Source organism: Sciurus carolinensis, chromosome 4 (assembly GCF_902686445.1).
Source record: "Sciurus carolinensis chromosome 4, mSciCar1.2, whole genome shotgun sequence".
Lineage (NCBI taxonomy): Eukaryota > Metazoa > Chordata > Mammalia > Rodentia > Sciuridae > Sciurus > Sciurus carolinensis.
The window spans coordinates 116,187,674-116,212,213 of record NC_062216.1 but is presented as its reverse complement, the minus strand read 5'-3'; the positions used below and the strand labels follow the sequence as shown (position 1 = coordinate 116,212,213).

General features: G+C 35.6%; 2 protein-coding genes across 3 annotated transcripts in view; one reads left to right on the top strand and one right to left on the bottom strand.

The window, feature by feature from the left end:
• The window catches only part of Sarnp (SAP domain containing ribonucleoprotein), a 51,589-nt gene that overhangs the window by 7,080 nt on the left and 19,969 nt on the right, over positions 1–24,540 (top strand). For both annotated transcript variants that reach the window (XR_007108467.1, XM_047550970.1), the window contains exons 2-9: positions 2,793–2,892; positions 5,605–5,651; positions 5,878–5,945; positions 9,203–9,254; positions 10,305–10,378; positions 10,839–10,867; positions 14,583–14,608; positions 15,885–15,953. Coding sequence is in view for 1 of the 2 variants with exons in the window: in XM_047550970.1 (XP_047406926.1) it covers positions 2,793–2,892; positions 5,605–5,651; positions 5,878–5,945; positions 9,203–9,254; positions 10,305–10,378; positions 10,839–10,867; positions 14,583–14,608; positions 15,885–15,953 (465 nt within the window). In the remaining variant the exon portion in view is untranslated. The remainder of the gene's footprint in view (positions 1–2,792; positions 2,893–5,604; positions 5,652–5,877; positions 5,946–9,202; positions 9,255–10,304; positions 10,379–10,838; positions 10,868–14,582; positions 14,609–15,884; positions 15,954–24,540) is intronic.
• Gdf11 (growth differentiation factor 11) overlaps positions 18,447–24,540 on the bottom strand; it is a 34,210-nt gene continuing 28,116 nt past the window's right edge. The window contains exon 4 of the mRNA XM_047550962.1: positions 18,447–18,697. The gene's annotated coding sequence lies outside the window, so the exon portion shown is untranslated. The remainder of the gene's footprint in view (positions 18,698–24,540) is intronic.

Genomic DNA, 24,540 nt, shown 5'->3' with positions numbered 1-24,540 from the left:
AAAAAATGTAAAAGTGTAACTAAAATCAAAAGACTCCTCTTTGGGGAATCTGAAAGAAAATAAAGGAATAAAGTACCAATGTGAGAAAGGTTAAGAGTATTTTAAAAAGGACTTTAAAGGTCACTTTGAGAACTTGGTGTAGTGGCATATATCTGTAATCCTAGCAACTTGGGAGGCTGAGGCAGGAGGGTTGCAAGTTTGAGGCCAGCCTTAGCATCTTGGTGAAACCCTGTCTCAAAATAAAAGGACTGGGGATGTATCTCAGTGTTAGAATACACCTAGGTTCTATCCCCAATGCCAGGGTGGAGTGGGGAGAAAAGAATAAAATAAATATCACTTATAGATTCTAGATTAATATTATTAAGGGTCTGATGAAGTAGTTGTTACTGGTTAGTGAAAAGATGAGTACAAAAATTGAGAAAACACTTCCAGAAACTTTTATAGCAGCCTAACATCCCTGCTACATGCAAGTATGTACTCATTTTTCTGGTAATCAATGTTTATTTTTTCAAAGTTTGGTTCATGACTCGGAATGTTCTAAAAAACTGCACCAATCTACCTATTTAAAAAAAATTGATCAGCGAAATTCAGAAATACGAAAACCAGTGATGATGTGTAAGTTTATCTAATCCCTCACCTAATGTCTGACACTTACAAAGTAGTTACTAGCTCTCAGGCACTATTCTGAATGTTTTGCAAATATTTGCTGGTTTAAATCTTCATAATTGCCCTGTGGGGTTGGTACTATTGTTATTCCTATTTCACAGATAAGCAATCCAAGGCACAGAGAGTTTCATTTACTCACCTAAGGTTACATAGCTATAAGGGGTAAAGTTACAGTTTGAACCTAAGTAGTCTGACTTTAGAAACAATGTTCTTTAACTAATATGCAGTCACTTTGCAATCATTTTTTTATATGCAGAAGTCTTTAAAAATTTTAATGGCTTATTACCCATCATGTTTCTCAGTATAGAATGCTGATGCCTTATTGGGTAGGACAGTTCTCTGTACAGCTTCCCTGCCTGCCTGTCTTACTCACTAACTGCCTCCCTAATCAATCATTTTAACATAAAAAAAAAAAAAAAATTCTACTCTCCATTTTCAAATTCTCTCCAGACTGAAAACTTTATAGAGATGAAAACACACATCATAGTTGCAAAATTCTCTTTCTATGGACTATGCATTCTCACTCCTGCTGGTTGGTCGTAGATCTGTACTTCCAAACCAGGAAGGTCATCTTTCAGACTAAACATCTATCTGTATTATGATCTGCATATATAATTTCTGAAGTCCTTCCTTTTCCTCCTTTATCTTCTTGGATTGATTTTATATTCTTCATAAAATAAGAGTATATAGGGCTGGAATGTTTTCTCTGATATGTGTATGCTAACTCACAATAAGAGGGTTAGGGAAGAACAGAAGTACTTTGGTTTAGACAAAGGGAAATGAAGGGAAGGGAGGGGGAATGGGAATAAGAAAGATAGTAGAATGAATCAGACATTACTATCCTATATGCATATATGATTATAAACCAATGTAATTCTACATCATGTACAACCAGAAGATTGAGAAGTACTCCATATATGTATAAAATGTCAAAATGCATTCTACTAATAAGAACAAATAAAAAGAAATGAAAAACAAAAAGTGTATAGGGCTGGGAGTATAGCTCAGTGGTAGAGTGCTTGCCTATCATGTATAAGGCTCTGGGTTTGATTCCCTGGCACTGACACACACACACACACACATATATATATATATATATATATATATATATATATATATATATAATGCATTAAGCCCCATAATACCATTTATTATGGATTCTATATTTTAGATACCTATAACCTAGAATTTCTGGGGTAGCAATTCATATTGTTAACTGCTTTGAGTTACTGTGGAGTCAGATCTGCCGCATCCAGTTTTTGAATAATTGAAGGTTTGGATCTTAGATGTAGGATCATTCATTCAATCATTCATTTATTCCACAACCCCCACCCTTTGGTGCTAGGGATCAAACCCTAGGTCTCAAGCATGGCTAGGCAAGCACTCTGCTCTTGAGCTATACCTCCAATCCCTCCTTTAAAAAAAAAATTATAATTTTAGCTGTAGATGGACATGATACTTTTATTTATCTATTTTTATGTGGTGCTGAGGATTGAACCCAGTACCTCACATGTGTTAGGCACGCGCTCTACCACTGAGCTGCCGCCCTAGTCCTCCTTTTAAATGAAATCTTCATTTCTTTGTTCTTCCTTGAAGAGGGTTTTTTTTTTTTTTTTAAGTTTTGTTCTGTCATGTTATGTCAGTAATCCAACAAATCTTCATTCCTGTTAGGTTGATAGGTATACCTTTTAATTTTTAGTCAAATTACTGATCTCCTCCCTACCCCCATTGGTACTGGGGATTAAACCCAGGGACTCTTGCATGCATGCTAGGCAAGTGTAGGTAGATCCCCATTCTCAGTTAGATGGGGACGAGTCATTTTTATGGACCCAGAGTCTCAGTAGGATTAAGGGCAGTAATGTGGAATTGAACTTTATTTATTTATTTAAATTATTTTTAGTTGTAGATGAACACAATACTTCTATTTTATTTATTTTTGTGTGGGGCTGAGGATTGAACCCAGTGCCTCATGAATACTGGGCAAACACTTAGCCACTGAGCTACAACCCCAGCTTCTGAACTTTTTTTTTTTTTCCTTCCTTTTTTTTCCTTGTGAAAACTACCTCTTTTCATTCACTGGGATTCATCCTGTTAACTAAGGAAATGTTTAATTTTTCTTCCCTCAGCTTGCTGAACTAAAGCAAGAATGTCTTGCTCGTGGTTTGGAGACCAAGGGAATAAAACAAGATCTCATTAACAGGCTCCAGGCATATCTTGAAGAGCATGGTGAGTACTTTATGCAAGCAACGTGATATGAGTGAGGGGATTAATTTTTAGGTGCTGCCACTTAGATTTCTTCCCTTTTTTAGATCATTGGTGATATAAGCTCTTAATTAACAACATCAAGAAAACTCTTGTGGGCTGGTGATACAGCTCAGAAGTAGAGTGCTTACCTAGTATGCATAAGGCCCTGGGTTTGATCCCCAGTACTGCAAAAAACGAAAAGCAAACGCTTGGTCATACAAAACAGTGGTTATAATACCAAAGAAATATTCCCTTTTTTAAAGATATAATTTTATATGAGGTTATTTTTTTCCTTTATTTTTTTTTTTTTTAAAGAGGTAGCACCTTGCCATGTTGCCCAGGCTGGCCTCTTATATCTGGACATGTTATTTAAAAGTTAGCATGGTTATATATAATATGTCAAAGCACACTCTACTGCCATGCATATCTAAAAAGAACAAATAAAAAAATTCACTGAAAATAAAATAGAAGTTGGCATGGGATACAAGTATCGTTAGACTGAGAATTGGAAGACTTGTGTTTTTTTTCTTTTTTGGTACCAGGGATTGGACCGAGGGGTTCTTAACAACTGAGTCACATCCCCAGCCCTTTAAAAAATATTTTACTTAGAGACAGGATCTCACTGAGTTGCTTAGGGCCTTACTAAGTTTTTGAGGCTGGATTTGAACAAGTCCTCCTGCCTCAGCCTCCTGAGCCACTGGGATTACAGGCATGCACCACCATGCCGGCTGGAAGGCTTATGTTTTAATTTTATGTCAGAAATTTACTAGGTAACTTTGGATAGTTACTGGTTACAGGGCTAGTGTCTATTCCTGATCCGTGACATGAGACAAATCTTTGGGCCCTTGAAATCTGTAACTAGGTAATTTCTGGTCCCTACTAGGTTTCCCATTCTCCACTTCTTTTAAAAATAAAATGAGGGACTGGGGAGATAGCTCAGTCGGTAGAGTGCTTGCCTAGTAAGCACAAGGCCCTGGGTTTGATCCCCAGCACCCCAAGAAAAATAAAAAAATAAAAAATTAAAAAATTAAAAAAATAAATAAATAAAAATGAACCAGGCTTGGTGGCCCACGCCTGTAATCCTTGCAGCTTGGGAGTTTCAGGCAGGAGGATCACAAGCTTAAAGCCAGCCTCAGCAACTTGGTGAGACTCTAAGTAACGTAGCAAGACGCTGTCTCAAAATTTTAAAAAAGGCTAGGGATGTGGCTCAGTGGTTAAGTGCCCCTGGGTTCAACCCCTAGTACCAAAAACAAACAAGCAAAAAAAACACAAACCAAAAAAAAACCAAACCAAATAAACAAACAAAAACCCCAACATCATTGAAGACGTATTTCATCCTGGATTGTACAAGTCCCCTTTTAATTTTCATTTAACCCCTTTATTTGATTCCTCATTTTACTTCCTCCCAACCTCTTTAGGTGTCCATTCTGATGTGTTTGATATGTATTTTTTGTTTTTATTCCTATTAACCACATAGTGTTGATAGAATATTTTAATTTATGTAATTATTAACAAGTTTGTATAACCTTTATTTCTAAGTATTGTTTTTTTTAAGTTGTATCTTGTTGCATGAGTGTGTGATCTAGTTTATTCATTCCAATTCATGTGTAGTATTCTATGATGAGTAGCCATCACATTTTATAGATCATTCTGTGGCAGACACCTATATTGCCTTCAAGCCCCAGCTACTATAAATAGTACTACTATTTACAGTAATCCTGTATCTATTAATACTACATGTAGTACTACATAGGATATATTACATACTTAATGCTAATTATATAAGATATACTATAGTACATAATATTATGAACTACTTCTTTTGTTGTTCATGTTCCTGTGAGTCTTTCTGGAGAATATACTCATAATGGGATTGTTAATCATTACATATTCATAAAAATATATACAAACTGAAAATAACTAAGCACTGCTAAATTGTTTTCCAGAATTACCCTCTTAATCTGTACTTGCATCACCAGTTCATCAGGGTTCTTTGTATCTCCACAAAGCTAGACTTGGCATTATCCTGTTAAGTGACCTAATTGTTGCTACATTTTTTGATTGGTTTAATTTACTTCGTTCTATGCAAAAATCTTAAATCTTACTTTGTTCATAATTCTTTGGGTTCCTTCTTTGCCCATTTTTCTGTTGATGTTCCCATCATTCAGTTGTTGATTGCAGGCATTTCTTTTATATTCTAGCAACTGTTTCCTTTTTGCCTTTAGGCACAAATATCTTGTTTGTCATTTGTCTAAAAGTTTTCCTTCCTTAAATATGTCCTTAGTTTTGGAAAAAATCTTCATTTTTTTACTTCTTGCTTTTGCTTCTGCATTTGTTTCTTTTTGTAGTGTTGGGCATTGAACCCAGGGTCTTTCTTATGCTAGGCAAACTTTATTTTTTAAACAAATCCTTCCCGACCACTAAATTTCAAAGAGATTCTCCCTTATTACTTTTTAAATTAATTCAGTAGTGTGACCTCATCACATTTAGTTTTTCAGTCCTGATGGAGTTCAACTTTGTACTAATGTTAAGTAGAGATCTAGTTTTATTTTCTCCAGGTGTAGCAAATTTTCTGAACATCAGTTTTACTTTTATTGTGGAGATTCATTTTGGGAATGCAAGGTGATTGTGATTTTAGCCTCAGCACAGTGGTTTTATAGCAGGGCTTGACCTGATTATTTTAATATTCTTTAGCTGAAGAGGAGGCGAATGAAGAAGATGTACTGGGAGATGAAACAGAGGTGAGTTGGAAAGAGTTAAGGTTAGTCATTGGCCTGGTGCTGTGCCATTGCCTGGGCCATATTGCTTAATATCAATCACTAGAGTGCTTAGATGCTAATTTATTAGGGGACCCTAGAAAGGGAATGAAGATTCTGAAAACTGGCTCATTTTGGAGTTGTGATATCCCTCTTTTGATGGGTATCTACTCTTGATTTATGTTAACTGTGTTGTTTCATTTGGTTTTAGGAAGAAGAACCAAAGCCCATAGAACTGCCTGTCAAAGAGGAAGAACCCCCTGAAAAAACTGTTGATGTGTAATTATCTCTCTTTTTTTTATAATCTGAATACAGAGCAGACAGTTCTATTTTTATTGGGTGTAAAATTTCACTTTGTTTACCTCTTACAGATTGCCATTAACCTTTTCATTTCTGACTAGATCAGCCATTTTCAGAAGGGACCACTTCAAGAACATGGTCTCAGTGAAGGAAAGCAGTTTGTTTTCAAGTTATATAATATGTAATTAGAACCAGATGACTTCAAGCACAGACACAGTTTAGTTCTCCTAGCCTTTGTTCTTTTTGTAGGATCACCATAATAGCCTTATACTGTTAGGATCTGTATTATTCTTTATATATTGTAAAATTCTGTAAACTCTTACACTTCCCAGAGTTTTACACTTTTAAAACTGTATAAAAGGAGTTTTATAAGGGTGGAGGGTGTTGGGTAGAGATTATGTCTCTCAAGTAATGCTGATTTCTCTCTTGCTTTTTGATTTACAGTGGAGGAGGGGAGGACAAAGTACTAGAGTGGAAAGTGGATCTCGATTTGTTTAAACTATCCCACAAGGTTGATCATCTTTTATTTGGGTTTCTTTCCACAAATGTCTGGCCATTTTGTACTACAGCACATTAAGAACAGTTGAGTCCCTCTTAACATTTTTGTTCCTTATAGCTGTATTAAATGCATTTAATTATAAAAGGCAATGTATGTACAAGTAAAAATTTAAACAGTACATAGAGGGATATATAAATGGAAATTTGAGTACTTATTATATCTACCCCACCACACTTTCCAAAGATTTTTCATTTGTGTGTTTGTACCTATGTATGTGTATGCATGAACAGATATCTATCTACACATGCTGTGCACACTTTTTTCATTTTTCTTTCACATTTGTATATCTTTTTATATTATAATAATTTATGTTAATGTTAGTTATATACTAGACATTTTACATGTGTTCTCATTCAGCCCTCACATCAACCTGCAGAGTAGGGTTAATTGTCCTATTAAGTGGCAAATTCTTTTTTTTAGCTTGTTAGGGAAATTACAAAGTATTTCATAAATTACAGAATTTATGAAAATAGTATGATAGACACTCATATCCATCACCCAAGTACAGTGGTTATTAATGTAGAACCTTATTTTTATTTGTAGTTAATAGTATTCCACTCTGTAGGAATCGTAATTTATTTCACCTGTGACCTGTCGCTAGACATTTAGAATATTCATAAAGCAGAAAAAATGCAGTGTTATCTGTCCTTATCCAGCTATTTTCATACTTTTGTAAATATGTCCATAGAATAAATTTCTAGTAAGAGATTTGATGTATCACAGAGAATGTACATTTAAAACATTGTGATAGATTTTTATGAAATATTACTTTGAAAGCCATTAGCTGTCTTCTCATAATAGGTTCTTGTTCTTGTTGGTTTTTTTTGTTAAAATATTTTTTTGTTGCTGAAACAATTGAGCCTCAAATACACTTAAGTGTCAAGCTCTACCAGTGAGCTGCAACCCCCCCATCATAGGCTTATAATTCAAATTAGTGCCTTGAGAAAATGAATTAATGGGACAGCTTTAAAATAGAGATGTTTGGGTACTCCTGGGACAAGAAGGAAGACCACATGAGTATAATGATAATTGACTTATTTGGGTTAAAAATAATGAGGTTGGAAAATTTGTAGAAATTCATTATCATTAGCATATGTAAAAATGTATAATTTTCCTATTCAAGGGCTTTAATTCTGTTGAAGAATTTTGAAACAAGGAATTTTAAAGGGGTGGTGGTAATTTTTTGTTTTCTAGAGGGTAGCTGTGGTTAGATTAAATATGTACAGAAAAAGGAGTTAGGGTCCCTGTAGTTTTTGGAGTGCTTTTGTATGTGACTGTGGGTAGGAGAAAAATTTGTCAGCGATGAATGAAAATTTCCCGTGAGTCCCAGAATGTGATATATATTTTTTACTTAAATTTAATTTTGTGCCTAAGGGAATTGGAGTAGAGCAGAAAGAAGCTTCTTCTCTTGGATTCCCTTTCTGCCTTGAGGTCTACTGCAGTGTTTGTGTTTTAAGATGAGGATGGTGGAGGAAGTCATTAGCCTGGGGTTGATGGAGAAGACTGTTTCCTTAATGACATTGGACTTCAAATAAAGCATTAAACTTCTGTGGCCTTTTTGCCTGAACAATAGAGTGTGCTGGGTAAGGATGTCAAGGAGATGGGAATTGTGTAGAAACTTCCTAAAAAATCAGAATATTCAGACTTAATATGTCCTTTGGGTATTCAAAAGGAAATTCCCTTGCTTCATCTTTGGTCTGAAGGTCTCCATAAATATACTTTTGTTTCTGGTTTTATTTATTTTTTAAACCAAGCCAGTTAAATATTGTAGGACTTAGTTGTGGTCAGCAGGGGGCACCCATTGCTTGTCTGTCAGTCCAGGGGCCTCCAACAAAAGGATGGAGGAGAGAGTAAGTTCCTGTTCCAGAATTACTTCCTCTGAAAATGTCATTAAACCATTACTACCTTTCAGGGCATCAAATGGGAAAAGTGTCCGGGATATTGGAACAAAAGCTTGCCCATGTCTCTAAATGAGGGACCTTAATGAGACTGGTTATGACCCACAGTTTTATGGGAGTTGTTTGGTGGAGGGTTAATGTCCTTCCATTTATCCTGGGTACTTCCGAACTTTGTCTCCCGCCCCTATGGTCCCCCTCTTTTGTTTTCTCTTAAACCTTTTGACCAGTAACTTACATGTTTTCCTAATTCAAACCTCCCTTAGCCTTTTTTCTTCCTGCTCCCTTTGGCATTTTTATTTGTTCCAATTTGACTTGTTTTAACAAGAGCTAAATTTCCCATGGGAGAAATAAAAATTTGTAAAAGAAGGAAATCGGGGTTGGTAGAGCACTCATTTAATTACTGTTGTGATGAAAATTGAGAACTGGTATTTAAATGAAGGTTAGAGGGATAGTCATTAGTCTAAAATGAAGGTTAGAGGGATAGTCATTAGTCTAAAAGTAAATTTAAAGTTCCTAAAAACAAATGAAATGGTTTCTGGTGTTCTTTGTTTCCTTTCAGACCAGACTTCTTTCTTGATTACTTTCTTGTAGCTTAGTGTTATTTGAACTTTCTTTGTAGTAGGCGAAAACCAGAGTTTTAGTGGACTTCATATTTCTTTGGATTAAAGGGTAGCAGAGAGATATGGGCAGAGGACATGACTCAGGTGAATTCTTATGTATTTCTAAGGTTTTAGTTCAGAATATCAGTTTTCTGATATTTAAAAATCTTCCTTTTTCAGGGCAGCAGAGAAGAAGGTGGTAAAAATTACATCTGAAATGCCACAAACTGAGGTAAGTATTTTGCTCCTTGGTAGAACCATCTTCATTTCTGTTTCTTACCCTTTATTCTGTCTACAGCATCATTTTTTAAAATTTATACATAGGCAGAAAAATCAGTATTGACAGGTTTTGATGCTGATTTTTCTACCAGCTACTCTTAGAAAAATATTCAGACTGTCGTAGTGGTTAGTCACCTTTGAAGCTACAGTCATTGCATATAATTCTGTGACCTTAATGGTAAATCTCTAAGATGTTTACAAACCTCGGATTAGTTTGGGAGGGTTATACTTTGAAAAAGTAACAATGGTAAATATCCCTCTTAAATTGCCAGTAGGTGAGATTGAAATTTCTTTGGATTGTTTCCGAGATTTCTGATACCAGGTTCCAGGTGACATTTTGTGTTCAGTTTTTTACCTTTAAAGTAGAGAATTTATTAGACTCCTTTAGAATGCTGAGACAATGCTACCTCATTTCTAACTGAAATATTACCACTAGTATTGGAACCAAGCTATTCCTTTGATCCTTTTTCAAAGGTCAAACAAACACAGCTTTTGTGTTCTTGGTGTCATGCAAAATGTGGGTTTTATTTTATTTTATTCCTCCCTTTTGTTTTCAAAGGCATGAATATAATAATAGTCTTTTTGTGTTTGCTTTCTGGAAAGAGCTGTTCACATTAAGTCCTAGGATGGGCACAACCTGAAATCCTTTAGAATTGTCAGTGTTTTCGGTTTAGACCTTAAGAAATTACTCCTGATTTTTTTTTTTTTTTTTTTTTTTGTCTTTGTTTTTATTTTATTTATTTTATTTTATTTTTTTGCAATGCTAGGGATTGAACCCAGGGTCTTCTGCATGCTAAGCAAAGGCTCTACTGCTGAGCTACAGCCCTTTTTATTTTTTACTTTGAGACAGGATCATGTTAAGTTGATTAAGCAGGCTACAAACTTGAAATCTTCCTGCCTTAGCCTCCCTAGAAGTTGGGATTATAGGTGTGAGCCACTGCCTCTAACATTTTTTTAACCAGAAATTCAATTTTTCTCTTCTCTTTCATCTATTGTCACTTAGAGAATGCAGAAGAGGGCTGAACGATTCAATGTACCCGTGAGCTTGGAGAGTAAGAAAGCTGCTCGGGCAGCTAGGTGAGTGTCTTCACCCTTTTGAACCTGAAATGAGTGACAGGGTGAACATGTGGGGATGTAACCCTTGGTTTTAGATATAGTTGTTGATTTTAAGTAGAATAGTGACCCTGCTGAAAGGAAATGGAGTATATATTTGGCTCTATTTAGAATATCTCTGCTTATTTGGATGTAGTGGCTATAGATCATGCTTTATTTTTGAATAGAGTTTTTATAAATAGGTAAAAGTTAGGAATGTGCTACTTCTAGTTCCGATAAAGCTTCCTTGTAGCTTATTCTCTGGACTTTTGGTGAGAAGGAGGGGAAACCTCTTTCAAGGGGTTGTTAGAATTAGCTAATGATTGCAAAGTTTGAGATCACAAGCAAGAAGTGTCAGTCATGTGTACCATTGATGCACAGACAGCCAACCACGAGTGTGAACAGCTTCCTAAAATTTAGTTTGTTTTTGTTTTTCTTCTTATAGGTTTGGGATTGCTTCAGTTCCAACAAAAGGTAAGGATATAGAGATTATTCTAAGAAAGTTTTATTTATTTTGTTTCTTTTCTGACATAACATTTTATTTCTCTAAATTAAGGTAAACTTGTTAGCTATAGAAACCCTGATGAGGTTACATCATTTGCCTCTTTGCTTTAGGTAAAATCATAATTAAGCCTTCCTGAGTAAGAGAAGTTCTGAAATTATAAGAGAATAGGAGGAGGTCCCAACATTTGTCTTTCTTTCCTTGGACATCTTCAGTGAGTTGGGAGGCTGAAGCAGGAGGATTGAAAGTTCAAAGTCAGCCTCAGTGACTTAGCAAGACCCTAAGCAACTTATTGAGACCCTGTCTCTAAATAAAATATTTTAGAAAAGGGCTGGGGATGTGGCTTACTGGTTAAGTACCCCTGGTACCATAAAAAAAAATTTCTACTGCTTTGATTACTTATTCTAGTGCCTTATAGCATAAAATTATTATGTACCTATCAGTGTTGTGGGTTAATGTAAGTGGTAAAAGGGAAATAACTGGGCTGGGGTTGTGGCTCAGTGGAAGAGCACTTACCTTGTGTATAAATAAATTAAATAAAGGTCCATTGATAAAAAATATTTTTTTAAAAAAAGGGAAATAATTATCTTTTGCCTTAAGAATTTTACTTCTAGAAACTTAAATAATCTTGGATGTGCTTAAAGACTTAGCCATGAGGATTATCACAGCATTATTAATAGTGATAAGTAACTGGAAACAACTAAATATACAATAGAGAATTGTAGGACTGGGGATATAGCTCAGTTGGTAGAGTGCTTGCCTCATAAGCACAAGGCCCGGGTTCAATCCCCAGTACCGCAAAAAAAAAAAAAAAAAAAAAAAAAAAAAGAATTGTATAAATGAATGTGTGCCCTAGTATAGTAGAATATACTATATTAAAGATGATATTTAAACTGGGCATGATATTGCATGCCTGTAATCCCTGTACCTTGGGAGGCTAAGGCAGAGAGGATCACAAGTTTAAGGCTAGCCTCGCAACTTAGTTAGAACCTGTCTCAAAATTCATAGGGCTGGGGATGTTGCTCAGTGGTAGAGAGCCCCTTGGTTAATCCCTAGTGCTGTCCCCACACAAACACAAAAATTTTTTAAAAATGTCAGATATTAAGTGAAAAAAAAAGACAAGTTCAAAATTATAACATGTATGTTCCTATTTTAGTCATAAAAACTTGTGTGTATGGATAGGAAAAAAGGATTAGAAAGATGAATACTAAATTGATGGTACTCAACTATCTCTGGTTGGTGGAATTTTGAATAACTTCTTTTTGCTTATCTGTTTTTAAATATATATATGAATCTCCCTCCCCTCAGTACCCGGGATTGAAACCAGGGGTACTTTATCACTGAGTTACATCCCCAACCCTTTTTATTTCTTATTTTGAGACAAGATCTCACTAAATCACCCAGGCTGGCCTCAAACTTAAAATCTTCCTGCTTCAGCCTTCCAAGTTGCTGGGATTATAGGCTTGTGCCACTGTGCCTGGCTTGTCTTGTCTTTTTAAAATTTGTACAGCTATTTTTAAAAAAAGAATATAGCCCTTTTTTCCACAATTGAAAATGTAGTCAGTCTCCTGACCCTATTCCTAATTAGCTTTTAGTAATTTTAAGTGTGTTGATAAAACATCCCCTGGTGATCTTGTAGTAATTTGCTGTGCTTTTACTTGTTTTTTTTTAATTTTATCTTTTTTTTTATTAAAATCTGTTTTATTTTTACAGACTGCATTTTGATTCATTGTACACAAATGGGGTACAACTTTTCATTTCTATGGTTTACACAATGTAGATTCACACCATTCTTGTAATCATTCATATATATATAGGGTAATACTTTGTTTCATTCTACTATCTTTCTGTCCTCCACCCCCTTCTACCCCATTTTCCTCTACACCATCCAAAGTTCCTTCATTCTTCTCTTCCCCCGCCACCCCCACCCCCATTATATATTGTCATGGACTTATCAGAGAAAACATTCAGCCTTTGGTTTTTTGGGCTTGGCCTATTTCACTTAATTTGCTGTGCTTTTAAAAAGACCAAATTTTGGCCGCTATCACTTAAGTGTTTTAGAAACAACTTATTTTTGACTCTTTTAAGTTCTATCAAGAGAGGTATAGTAGAGTTGGTAAAGATACAGCAGAAATGACTAAAGATGGTGCTATTTGAAGAACAATAAAAGCCAAAGTAGAACATATAAAAAGGATTTATGTATATACATAACATTTGCAGTGTTTTTATATAATTCTGACACCTAGAACTATAGAATAATTCTTTAAAGAATAGAATTTGGGGGGCTGGGGAGATAGCTCAGTTGGTAGAGTGCTTGCCTTGCAAGCACAAGGCCGTGGGTTCGATCCCCAGCAACAACAACAACAAAAAAGAATAGAATTTGGGAACATTTAAGAAGAGGGTTTTGGGGGTTTTTTGTTGTTGTTGTTGTTTTTGTTTGTTTGTTTGTTTTAAATGAGAACATAAAAATACCTAACTGTTCCTTGTCGGTAAATTATGTTGAAGTTGAATTCAACTGGGCATGATGGTGTATGCCTATGCTCAAGAGGCTGAGGCAGGAGGAGTACAGGTTCAAGATTATCCTGGGCTTAGCAAGATCCAATCTGAAAATTAAATTTTTAGAAAAGGATATGGTGTAGCCAAGATGTAGAGTGCTTGCCTAGCACATGGGAGGCCCTGGGTTCAATTCCAAGTACTGCAAAAAAAAAAAACCCAAAAAAGCTAGAATCCATCCCTGAATGTTCACAATGGAACATTAGGGAATCCCTTGAGATTACTTAAAATAAGATTTCATAAAGATTAAAGTAAATAATTATTAACTAGGTTAGAGTTTGGCCTACAGACCAATTTATTGCTTGCTTCTTGGTAATAATTTCAGAACAGAATGTTAGCCTTAAGCAACCATAATTCCAGCTCATAGTAGTAGTTCTCCTAATTTGTTCAATCTCTTTTAAACAGTTTTACTGAGATGTAATCCACATACCATATAACTCATCCATTTAAAGTATATAATTCTTTGCTTTTTTTAGTTTATTCAAAGGATTATGCAATTATCACCAATCTAATTTTAGAACATTACACACCAACACCTATTAGCATCTATCCTCCCATTCTTCCTTCTGCCCTAGTCCTAAGCAACCACTGATTTATTTCTCTCTACATATACTTGATTTTGTATCATTGAAGTCATAACAATATGTGATCTTTTATGACTGGTTTCCTTCACTTATGTTTTTGAAGTTGATATTAAAGCATGTATCTATTCCATTCATTTTTATTGCTTATAATATTCCATGGTATGGATATATGACATTTTATTTATCCAATTGTCAATTGATAGATGTTTGGGTTGTTTTCACTCTTTATTTAGTATAAATAGTGCTTCTGTGGACATTTGTGTGGACATGTGTTTTCATTTCTCTTGGGCATATATCAAGGAGTGAAATTGCTAGATGATATGGTAACACTTTGTTTAAACTTTTGCAAAATTGCCAAACTGTTTTCAAAAATAGTAATACCACCAGCAGGGAATACAGACATGGTTTCTGGATGCATATTTTACCTTCTCTCATCATAGGATAAAGGGTATTTTTTCTCTGTGCTGCTTTTATGTTTTACTTGAAGACTGTTAACTTCCTTTCTGACTTCGAAAAATATTAAATAAAACTTCTTTATTTGCTTCATTAGGTCTGTCATCTGACACCAAGCCTATGGTATGAAATCTTTTTTTATCCCTTGAAGAGCGAGATTTTAACTCCATACAGTTAGTTCTAAAGTTAGAGACCCCTTCTCTCCCCAGATCAGAGGAAATTCATGAGTTTGGTAACTTTTCAGTACAGCGTTGTGTGTTCTGAATAATAAAAGAAAATTATTTTCTGGACATGGTGGCATATGCCTGGAATCCTGACTACTCAGGATACTGAGGCTGGAAGATTGCAAGGTCAGCCTGAGCAGCTTAATAAGACTCTGTGTCAAAAAAAAAAAACAAAACTGTGTGTGCATATATGTATCACATGCGCACACACGTAACTATATATTTGAGGTATGGCAAGTTCAGGAAAGTTGTCACGTCATGTTACTGTAGACATCCTTGTTAGTATTCCTCTTTTTGAAAAGATGAATAAATTTTGTTAGCTGGAGACATTCCCTTTGTTTTATGGTATTGATGTTTAAGGCCTTTTCCAGTGACTTTAGGTAATGTTTGATTCTTAATTACCACAAGAGGATCCATGGAAGCAAGTTATGAGGTCTGTTTGTAGATATTTTTAAAAATATTACTTATTAAATATAAAATCAGAGAGTAAAGAATGGTAGAATAAGAATGGCCTAGGCCATTGTAACTAGTCAGCATGTTTATAAAATGGAAACATAGTATGGTAAAATATGTTCAACTTTAAGAAATCTTACCCTTGGGGTTATAGTTCAGTATTGTAAGTGAAGCTGAAATATTTTTTTATTGTTGTTGTTGTTAATAAAAATGTCCTAAACAGCTTTACAATTACAACTCTCATTTGCCAAGGCTTCCAAGAAGAGTGAGGGGAGAGAGTTCATTTGGGTAGTGGTGGTACACTTGTCTTTTGAAGATGGTAACATCTGCAGTGGTCATTTTGTTTTGCTTGAAGATAGAGAACCATTTGCAGAGACTATGAAGGAATGAATAATTTTGGATTGTGAATGATGGGCTTTTTTGGAGGTAATGATTTATACATATGTTTGCTTTTCCAAGCAGTGTTTGGTCTACTTTGGTCATAAACTTTCCCTAGACTCTTGCCATCTTTGATGAATGAAGGAGGCAGGACTGAATCATTCACTGCATTTCAGAGAGGCCTTTTAATAATCAGTAGGATGGATGGGTGATGCTTAGTTTCCATATTTGGCCTGGGGTATCTTTGATGTTATAGGCTTATTTGAATTTTTAATTTTGAACCATAGTTTCTGCCTTCTCTATTTTCTATTTTGATTTTTTTAAATATCCCTGTGTTTTTGTAGGTTAACCTGGATAAGCTAAAGGAAAGAGCACAAAGATTTGGTTTGAATGTCTCTTCAATCTCTAGAAAGGTAATGTAGATTGGATAAGAGTGCTGTTTTTGCAATATTAGAACATCTTGGGAAGCTTACATAAATTGGAAATGACACTATTAATAATGTAGCTGGTTATATTTCATCCAGTCCTTTGAATATCGCCTCTCACTGACTAGTGGTACATTGTAGGAACTGTTTCACGAGCTAATTTTTTTGTTCTGCAGATTGTTTTCAGAGCTTTCACCCATGCTTTTAAAATATGATTTATATTTTTCTTGGCAAAGATGTTGAATACAGTAATGTTAAAACTTGTTAAATTCTCTTTTAACTTCTGATATAGGCATATGGAAATTAAACAATTAGGAGAAAACAGTCCTATCTTTAAGGTTGAAGTTACCAGAAACAGAATTTGGAGGTTTCAAACCAGAAAAATGATCATTTAAAAAAAAAACAAACAAAAATATTATTTCTGACTTTAATATAGAAGCATTAATTCTAGAAAGCTGTTCAAAGAAACTCACCTGATATTGGATATGTTTTTCACGTAGAGGGGGAAAAAATAGAAAACTAAGCACTGAAAGAAATCACTTGTGTCACTATGGAACATCAAACCTTGTACAGAGCTGTATTCCATCTTTCTTTCCTTTAGGTTACTTTTTTCAGTGCTGCAGATTGAATCCAGGGTCTCGTGTATACTAGGCAAGCACTTTGCCACTGAACTGTATCCCCAGTTCTTGGTTATATTTGTAGTGGTTTACCAGAAATATAACATCAGGTCTATTGCCTAGCATGATGTTGACAAGATCGTAGGTGTTCTGGTAGGAATACTTGCCAGTTTATGTGAAATAACAAAAAAAAAAAAAAAAAAAAAAAAAAAGGAGTTGGAAGATAGGCAGCTTATTTGATTCTTAAACTACCTGAAGCTTAATTGGGAAGAATTAGTATAAACCAAAAGTTATTTGTGTTATGATAGATGACTAAGGAGAGGCATCTCTTGGATCTGTGGTTCTGATTCTCATCTAGTTCCCTTTTGGTGTTGTCAGGGGACTGGAGAATGAACCCAGGACACCCTACCACAAGCTTATCCTCAACCTTATTGATTGATTGATGGATCGGTACTGGAGATTAAACCCAGGGGTGCTTAACCACAGAGCCACATTCCTAGCCCTTTCTGTATTTTATTTTGAGACAGGGTCTTGCTGAGTTACGTAGGACCTTGGTAAGTTGCTGGGGCTGGCCTTGAACTTGGTATCCTCCTGCCTCAACCTCCTGAGCCATTGGGATTATAAGGCGTGTGCAACCATATTTGGCTTAGCTCCTTTTGAATATGAAGGTTAGGTATTTGAGAACCTCAGAAGTAACTTCACCCCAACTTCTAGGAGAATTGTATGTGGATGTGTCTTCAGAATTTATAAAACTGAACATAATATGTCCTACTATTTAGGTCATATGACCACATTCTTGAGAAAAATCCTATCACGCTGTCTACCTAAGTTTTTTTTTTCTGTATTTTATTATAAGGATATTCGCCAGTTCTCTTTCCTCTTCTCTTCTCTAGAATCTTTCTTCCTATTTGACCTATTCATTTTTAGTCCACAGGAGGCTGAGTAAAACACATATATGTATGTATTACCTTTGTGACCTTGAGAAAATGACTAAACTTTCTTATTTTCATTTGTAGTTTAGAGTAGTGCCCAGCATCCTGATTGAGGAAAATAAATAATTGTATATTTAATCATTAATTCTGACCTAGTGACCCTCTGGCCCTCAATAAATGTTAGTTTTCTTTTTCTCTTACGTTTTTTGTTTTGTTTGGTTTTGGTTTTTTTGATACTAGGGATTGAACCCAGGTGTGGTTTACCACCGAGCTGTATCCCCAGCCCTTTTAATTTTTTATTTTGAGAAAGGATCTTATTCAGTTGTAGAGGCTAGCCTCAAACTTGTCATCCTCCTGCCCCAGCTCTTTTCTCTTAGTTCTGTTGATAAACTGGGTTTATTTAGTTAGTTTTTAAAAAATCAGTCTATTTTCTTACAGTGCTAGATGGAACATATGGCCTCACATGTGCTAAGTAAATGCTCTGTCACTGAGCTGTACCCCCAGCCCTGTAGCCCAGAATTCTTTTTTATACTTGTAGATAATATTAACAGTTTCAGAGTGAATCTGGAAGGAAGGAAGTTGGAAGAAAGGAAGTAAAAGAGGAAAAAGAAAGATTCTCTTTTTTTCAAGTAACTTTTTTTATTTGTATTTTTATTATTTATTTTTTATTTTTTATAATTGGTTATACATGACAGTAGAGAGTACTATGATCCAAGTAACTTTTTTCCTAGAACTTAGTGTTATATACCTAAATCCTAAAATTGTAACTGACTGAATTCTCTAGTGAGAATTGCCTGGATCTAAGTCTTGAGCTTAATTTGTCTATTGCTGGAAATGAGTTACTACCTTGAATTTGTTTGGTTGGCCAAAATTTATGACATGGTTAAGTTTATTTTTATCAAACAGCCATATTAGCATACTTCTGTTCACTTTGTCTTGAGGTTCTGGATTCCAGGATAACCTGTGTAATTTGGCCACTTGACTTTTAAGTTTTAAGTTCTCTGTAGATTTCCTGTAGTTATATACATATAGTAGACGTAGTGTGGAGATGCCACTTCTCTGTCCTAGTATTCCAAATGGGACAATGAGAAACCTGTCTCCTGTCTTCTCCATTGCACAGAGTTTTTGTTTCTTTGGTCCAGTTTAAGGTCCTGCTTGTTTGCTTTCTCTTCAGTAGATTTGGCTGCAGAGCAACATATATGAATAAAGGAAGGAAGTTATATGGGAGCAAATGAGCCAGGGTTCAAGTAATATTTATAACTGATTTTTTTAAAAGTCACACTCTTCATAATTTGGGTTTACAGCTTTATGTATTATAAATTCAAGGAAACTAAATCTCTGCTATTCTTCCTAGGCTGACTTTTGCATGACTGCACGTGTATTTTAGTTTTCAGCCCCATGAGTATACTATACACATTAGGCGCTACACAGAGTCTTAAAGAAATCTGGCTTCCCACACTAACCCACGCCCCAAAATCATCTTCTCCCTTTCTCCCTGACCAATAAAAGTCTGTCTGTTCATGTTTTTAGCCCAGCTTTCAGTGAATAGGATCCTATTGGTTTAGGATAATGGAAAGTGACAGGGCAAAGAATGGCACTGGCATTTATAGACATTTTTTACACAAGAGGCTGTAAATTGTCCCCTCCAACTCTTTGGACTATTGGAGGATAGAATGGCAAGCCTTTTTTTATATAAGCCTCATGGTGACTATGGGCTAAGAAATCTCCCACCTCCTCAAACAAAGCAAAACCCAGATAAATAAGATCTGCCTATTTGGTTCTGATTGATTACCAGTTTTGTTTTCAGTCTAGTGCTGAACTGTTTTTTTTCCCCCTGTTAGTTTTCCATGCCTGTCAAGAGAAGTAGTGTTTGGGTCAGTCCTATAAGTGAGGGATGAGACTTTGCCTGGCACATAGGAAACTAATCTTTAAAGGAGTGAGAATTGTATAGAGGAAATGATGATGTAAGCCAGCTGAGTTAATATTTGATGGTCAAAGGACATTAGTTTTGGTAAAAACTAAACCTAGGCTTAGAGCTGTAGTGTTAACTGATATAGCTACTTTGAGTAGATTACTTTTTTTTTTTTTTTTTAAACATTGGCACATTTGGGAAGGTGAAACTTAATAGTTTAGGAAGTTATAGGAAATTCATCTAGGTGTTTGTTTGGTTGGTTTTGGGTACCGAGTATTGAACTCAGGGGCACTTGATCACTGAGCCACATCCCCAGCCCTAATTTGTATTTTATTTAGAGACAGGGTCTCATTGAGTTGCTTAGCGCCTCGCTTTTGCTAAGGGTGACTTTGAACTCAAGATCCTCCTGCCTCAGCCTCATGAGTTGCTAAGATTACAGGGTACACCACTGTTCCTGGCTAAGAGGGTTATTTTAATAAAAAGTCTGAAGCTGGCTATGGTGGTACATGCCTGTAATCCCAGTGGCTTGTGAGGCTGAGCAGAAAGATCATGACTTCAAAGCCAGCCTCATTATTAGCAAGGTCCTAAGCAAGAGACCCTTTCTCTAAATAAAATATTTTTAAAGGGACTGGAGATGTGGCTCAGTGGATAAATGGGCCCTGGCTTCAATCCCTGGCACAGAAAACAAAGCAAAACAAAAAAACAAGTCTGGACTTGAATACTAGATTGTGGTTGATGTTCTCCTCTCTTCTCAGAAATATGCTGACTTGTGTTACTGTGGGGTGTGGGTGTGTGTGTGTGTGTGTGTGTGTGTGTTACTTGTAATTGAACCCAAAGGCACTCTACCTCAGCTACATCTCCAACTCTTTTTATATTTTATTTTGAGACAGGGTGTCACTGAATTGCCCAAGCTGACCTTGAACTTGTGATTCTCTTGCTTCAGCTTCCTCAGTAGCTCAGATCTTAGGCATGTGCCACCAGGCCAAGCTGTCTCTTGATTAGTAGTAGAAGGTATAGAGATCTTGTATCCCTATTGATCTTAGTACAGCTTCCTTTTTATTCTTGTAGAGTATTACTAGGTTTCCGAGTATTACTAGGTTTCACCTGCACTTGTGACTTTTCATATAGATAACTGTCTTAAGTTATCTTAAGGCCCATAAACTCTGAAAGCTACTTTTATCTGATTTTTTATTTTTGTCAGTTTTATTCCCTAATGATTATAGTCTGTGTAGCAATGTTAGAATATAAAAGGGTTATCTGTTTACTGACCAACTTGTTGAGAATGGTAACTGAAATATCCTTGAGTAGCTGCATCTATTATTTTCATGGGCTTTTTGTATTATATCTTTACTTGGTATCAGTAGGAGATGAACTCCTTCAGAGTGAGAGAGATATTAAACTTGCCTTTTTATTTTTCTTCTCTGGTTTTTTTTTCTTTGAAGAAGTTGTCACTAAAATGTGTTGCAATACCTAAAAAGAAAAACTGGACTAAAGAGTTAGTTCTGGGCATAGGAAAGCCCTAGTGTGTTATAGCAAACAAGTTCCATTTTTGCTGAGGAGCATCTGTATATGGGCTCAATTCTTACTCTTCTGGAAGACCTATTTGATTCTATATTGATATCCTTCCATCATTTGAAGTAAATGAAAAAATATTTGTTATTTGTTCCTCCCCTTTAGTGCTGTATTTTGGTCATTTAGTCATTGGGATGTGGAAAGAATGAAGTTCATAATATGGATTTAGAAGTTAGTTACCAGTTCTCAGAGGGCACATAATTAGGATTTGTTGATTTAGGTATGAATGTACAAATCTTTTCCAAAGGAAGTCTGTGGGGCCATGCATAGGACCTTGCCAACATGGAACTTTTAAGAACCTGTGGAATCCTAAGCTGTGGTGAGGAGTTTGGAATATTCTGAAAAGGAGTAGTGGTAGCTTGCTGAGTAGATTTGGGTTCTTTCCAGATATATTTAAGCAGCAGTTCCTAGTCCAAGTTCAAAATTTAATTCTCCATTCTCCTTTCTCATAGAACCAAAAAAGTGCAAATATTAGAAATATATGTGGAGGGAAAGTGTCCTTCTTTCTAGTCATCATATCTCATTGATAGGATGTTTGGCAGAATTTTTCATCAGTTTTTCCAAAAAATGCTTCTTCCATTTGGAAAATTATACTTCAATTTGATTAAACAGTAAGAAGGTATGAATCACTCATATACAGATGGTCTTTCCCCAACTTGCTTTAGTTCAACTTAACAATTTTTTATTGTTTGAATTTTTTTTTTTTTCTTAATGACCTGGGGATTGAACCCAGATGTGTTCTATCACTGACCTATATCCCCAGCCATTTTTTTTAAAAAAATGTTTTTCATTTTTGAGGCCAGTTCTCACTAAGTTGCTGAACTTGATGATCTTCCTGCTTCAGCCTCCCAAATTGCTGTGATGTTCAGTAGGCTAGGTATATTAAATGCATTTTTTACTTAAGATATTTTCAACTTACGATGTGCTTCTTGGGATATTACCCCATCTTAAGTAGAGGAGTATCTGTATATGGTGGATAGAGATAGCAATTGAGAGTGGATATCATTTCAGTAAGATTTAAGATCTGACCCCAAATAATTTTCAGTATTTCTCAATACTTTTAAGGCTCAACAAAAATCTAACCTCCTCTTTAAATTTCCTGCTAGTTCATAATACTTTGAAAATAAGTATTTGTGTTTTTTAAGGCAACCAACACAATGTTTAATCTTCTTTCTCTCTTTCTTCTCTTCCTCCTCTCCTTTGAGATAAAAATATACATGGTTCTTCCTACACCTGCTCAATGGAACAAACCTTGAGGGAGTGGTGAAGGAACAGTTTAAAGAAGAAACAATAGGGGAAACTCTCTGACCTCAGATTATCCTGTCATCTGGTTGTTCATTTGTCCTTGCTGAGGAACAGAACTTGTCTTTTGTATGTAGCACAAATACATCTTCACCTCCCTCCCTTCCCACTGCCCCCTTCCACTCACTCTTCTATTATGGTTCCAATCAATGATGTCATTATGTGTGCCATTCAACTGCTGTTGAACCACTTGGCTATAGGAATTTGGAAGAGCAAAGGAGCAGAATGTGATTTTTCTCTCTTGTGCCCAGGGCTCTTAAAAACATCCTAATTTTATCTGGAGAAATAGAAATTGAGTTTTTCTTTGCTTAGCTTCTCCTCCTATTTTCTTTCTATGTCCAAATCATCAGACGCACCCTTCACCTAGTCATGTTATTGAGGTGGGGGTGGGAGGATGGACAAGAAATGTTAGGGATATAAATTGAACACTCAAAGAGGAAAAGTTTTTAAAATTTAGAGAAGCAAGGTAAAAATTCTGATGCTAGGTCAACCTTCATGGTGGTATTTTGCCTTGTTTACCACACTGGATATTTTGGAAATTATTCATAAAGGGTTAAATTTCAGTAAAGGTTGAGACCACTAAGATCTTGTACCTTTTGATATTATTTTCTACTCTGATTTCTTTCACTGAGTTTGAACCCAAAGAGTCATAAGTTAGAAAATTTGTAGTAAGAAAAAAATACTTTTCCCCTGCTCAATACCTCACTCCTGCTGGTGGCATGTGCCTGTAATTCCAGCGACTTGGGAGGGTGAGGTAGGAAGATCACAAGTTCAGAGTCAGCCTCAGCAACTTAGTGAGTCCCCCAAGCAACTTAGTGAGACCCTATCTTTGCATAAAATATGAAAAAGGACTGGAGATGTGGCTCAGTGGTTGAGCACCCCTGGGTCCAATCCCTGTACCCAAAAACAAACAAACAAAAAAACCCAACACTCCTGCTGATGTTGGCATCCTTCTGGCATGTCAGAACTGATGACTTTGATAAAAAAAAACATCAACATTGACAACAAGTTTTATGCCTCTCTTTGGCCTCCTTTGCCCCAACAATAAACATGGCTTGGAAAAAGTGGGGAGTGCTGGGTTCTGTTGTCTTTTTTATTTTTAAATACCTTTAGTTGGTTTTGCCAGTCAGCTTCTCAGAATAGGATCATTCCCTGAGTGACAGTTTTAAAAAGAAAATGCTCTTCTTTTATTTGGCAGGTCGGGGGTTACCAGGGATTAAACTCAGGGGCACTTGACCACTGATCCACATCCCCAGCCCTATTTTGTATTTTGTTTAGAGCAGGGTCTCATTGAGCTGCTTAGTGCCTCGACATTGCTGAGGCTGGCTCTGAACTCACAATCCTCCTGCCTCATTCTCCTGCGTGGCCCACTGCACCCGGCGGAAAATGCCATTCTTAGTACATAAGGTAAATTATTTTTTAAATCACATTATGTCTGGTTGTTTATCTAGGTGCAGGTGTAACATTAGGGTCATCAGTGACTGGCCTGGCTTTTGTAAGTGTAATATCTGTCCATTCCCAGATATTTCCTAGCTGGAGGTGGTATGAGGGGTTTTTTGGTTTCTGTAGGGTTTTTGTTGTTGTTATTTTTGTTTTTGTTTTGTTTCGTTTTGTTGGTGTATATGTTACTAGAATTTTTTTGATGGGGGATAGGATATTTTGATGTTCAAAGGTACCTCAGTGAGAACTATAGAAGTTTAATAATATTTAAGATATATTTTAATACCTAAGAGGCTAAAACCTGAGTAATGCTGTTCTTTGAGCTGGTATTGATAAGGAGGGGTAATATTTTATACATACAGGCTCAGTTAAAATAAAATTTAATAATTACATGATAGTTCCCTTTGTTACGTATCATCAAAATAGTAAAATTGCTCTTCATGCCTAAGGGATGATGGTACTACTAAAGGCTCTGTTTTTATGTACTCTGAGATTCCATATTAAAATCTAGAAGGTATTAACTTTTCTTCCCTTCCCTTTTCCTTTACTATTTTCTCACAATTAAAAAAATCAATACAAAATCTTACTTTTTAATTCCCAGAGCAGGTGCTTAGGAGAAGAGTAGAAATGTATTTGCAGAGTATTCTACATTTGGAGTTAATGTGAAATATTGGATCTTTTTTTACTTTTTTTTTCCAGTGCTTATGATATTCTTTATTCAATTCACATAAAAAACATGCAGTATTAATATAAAACAGTACAATATTAGTGTAAAATATTCAGTATACATTAGAAAAACA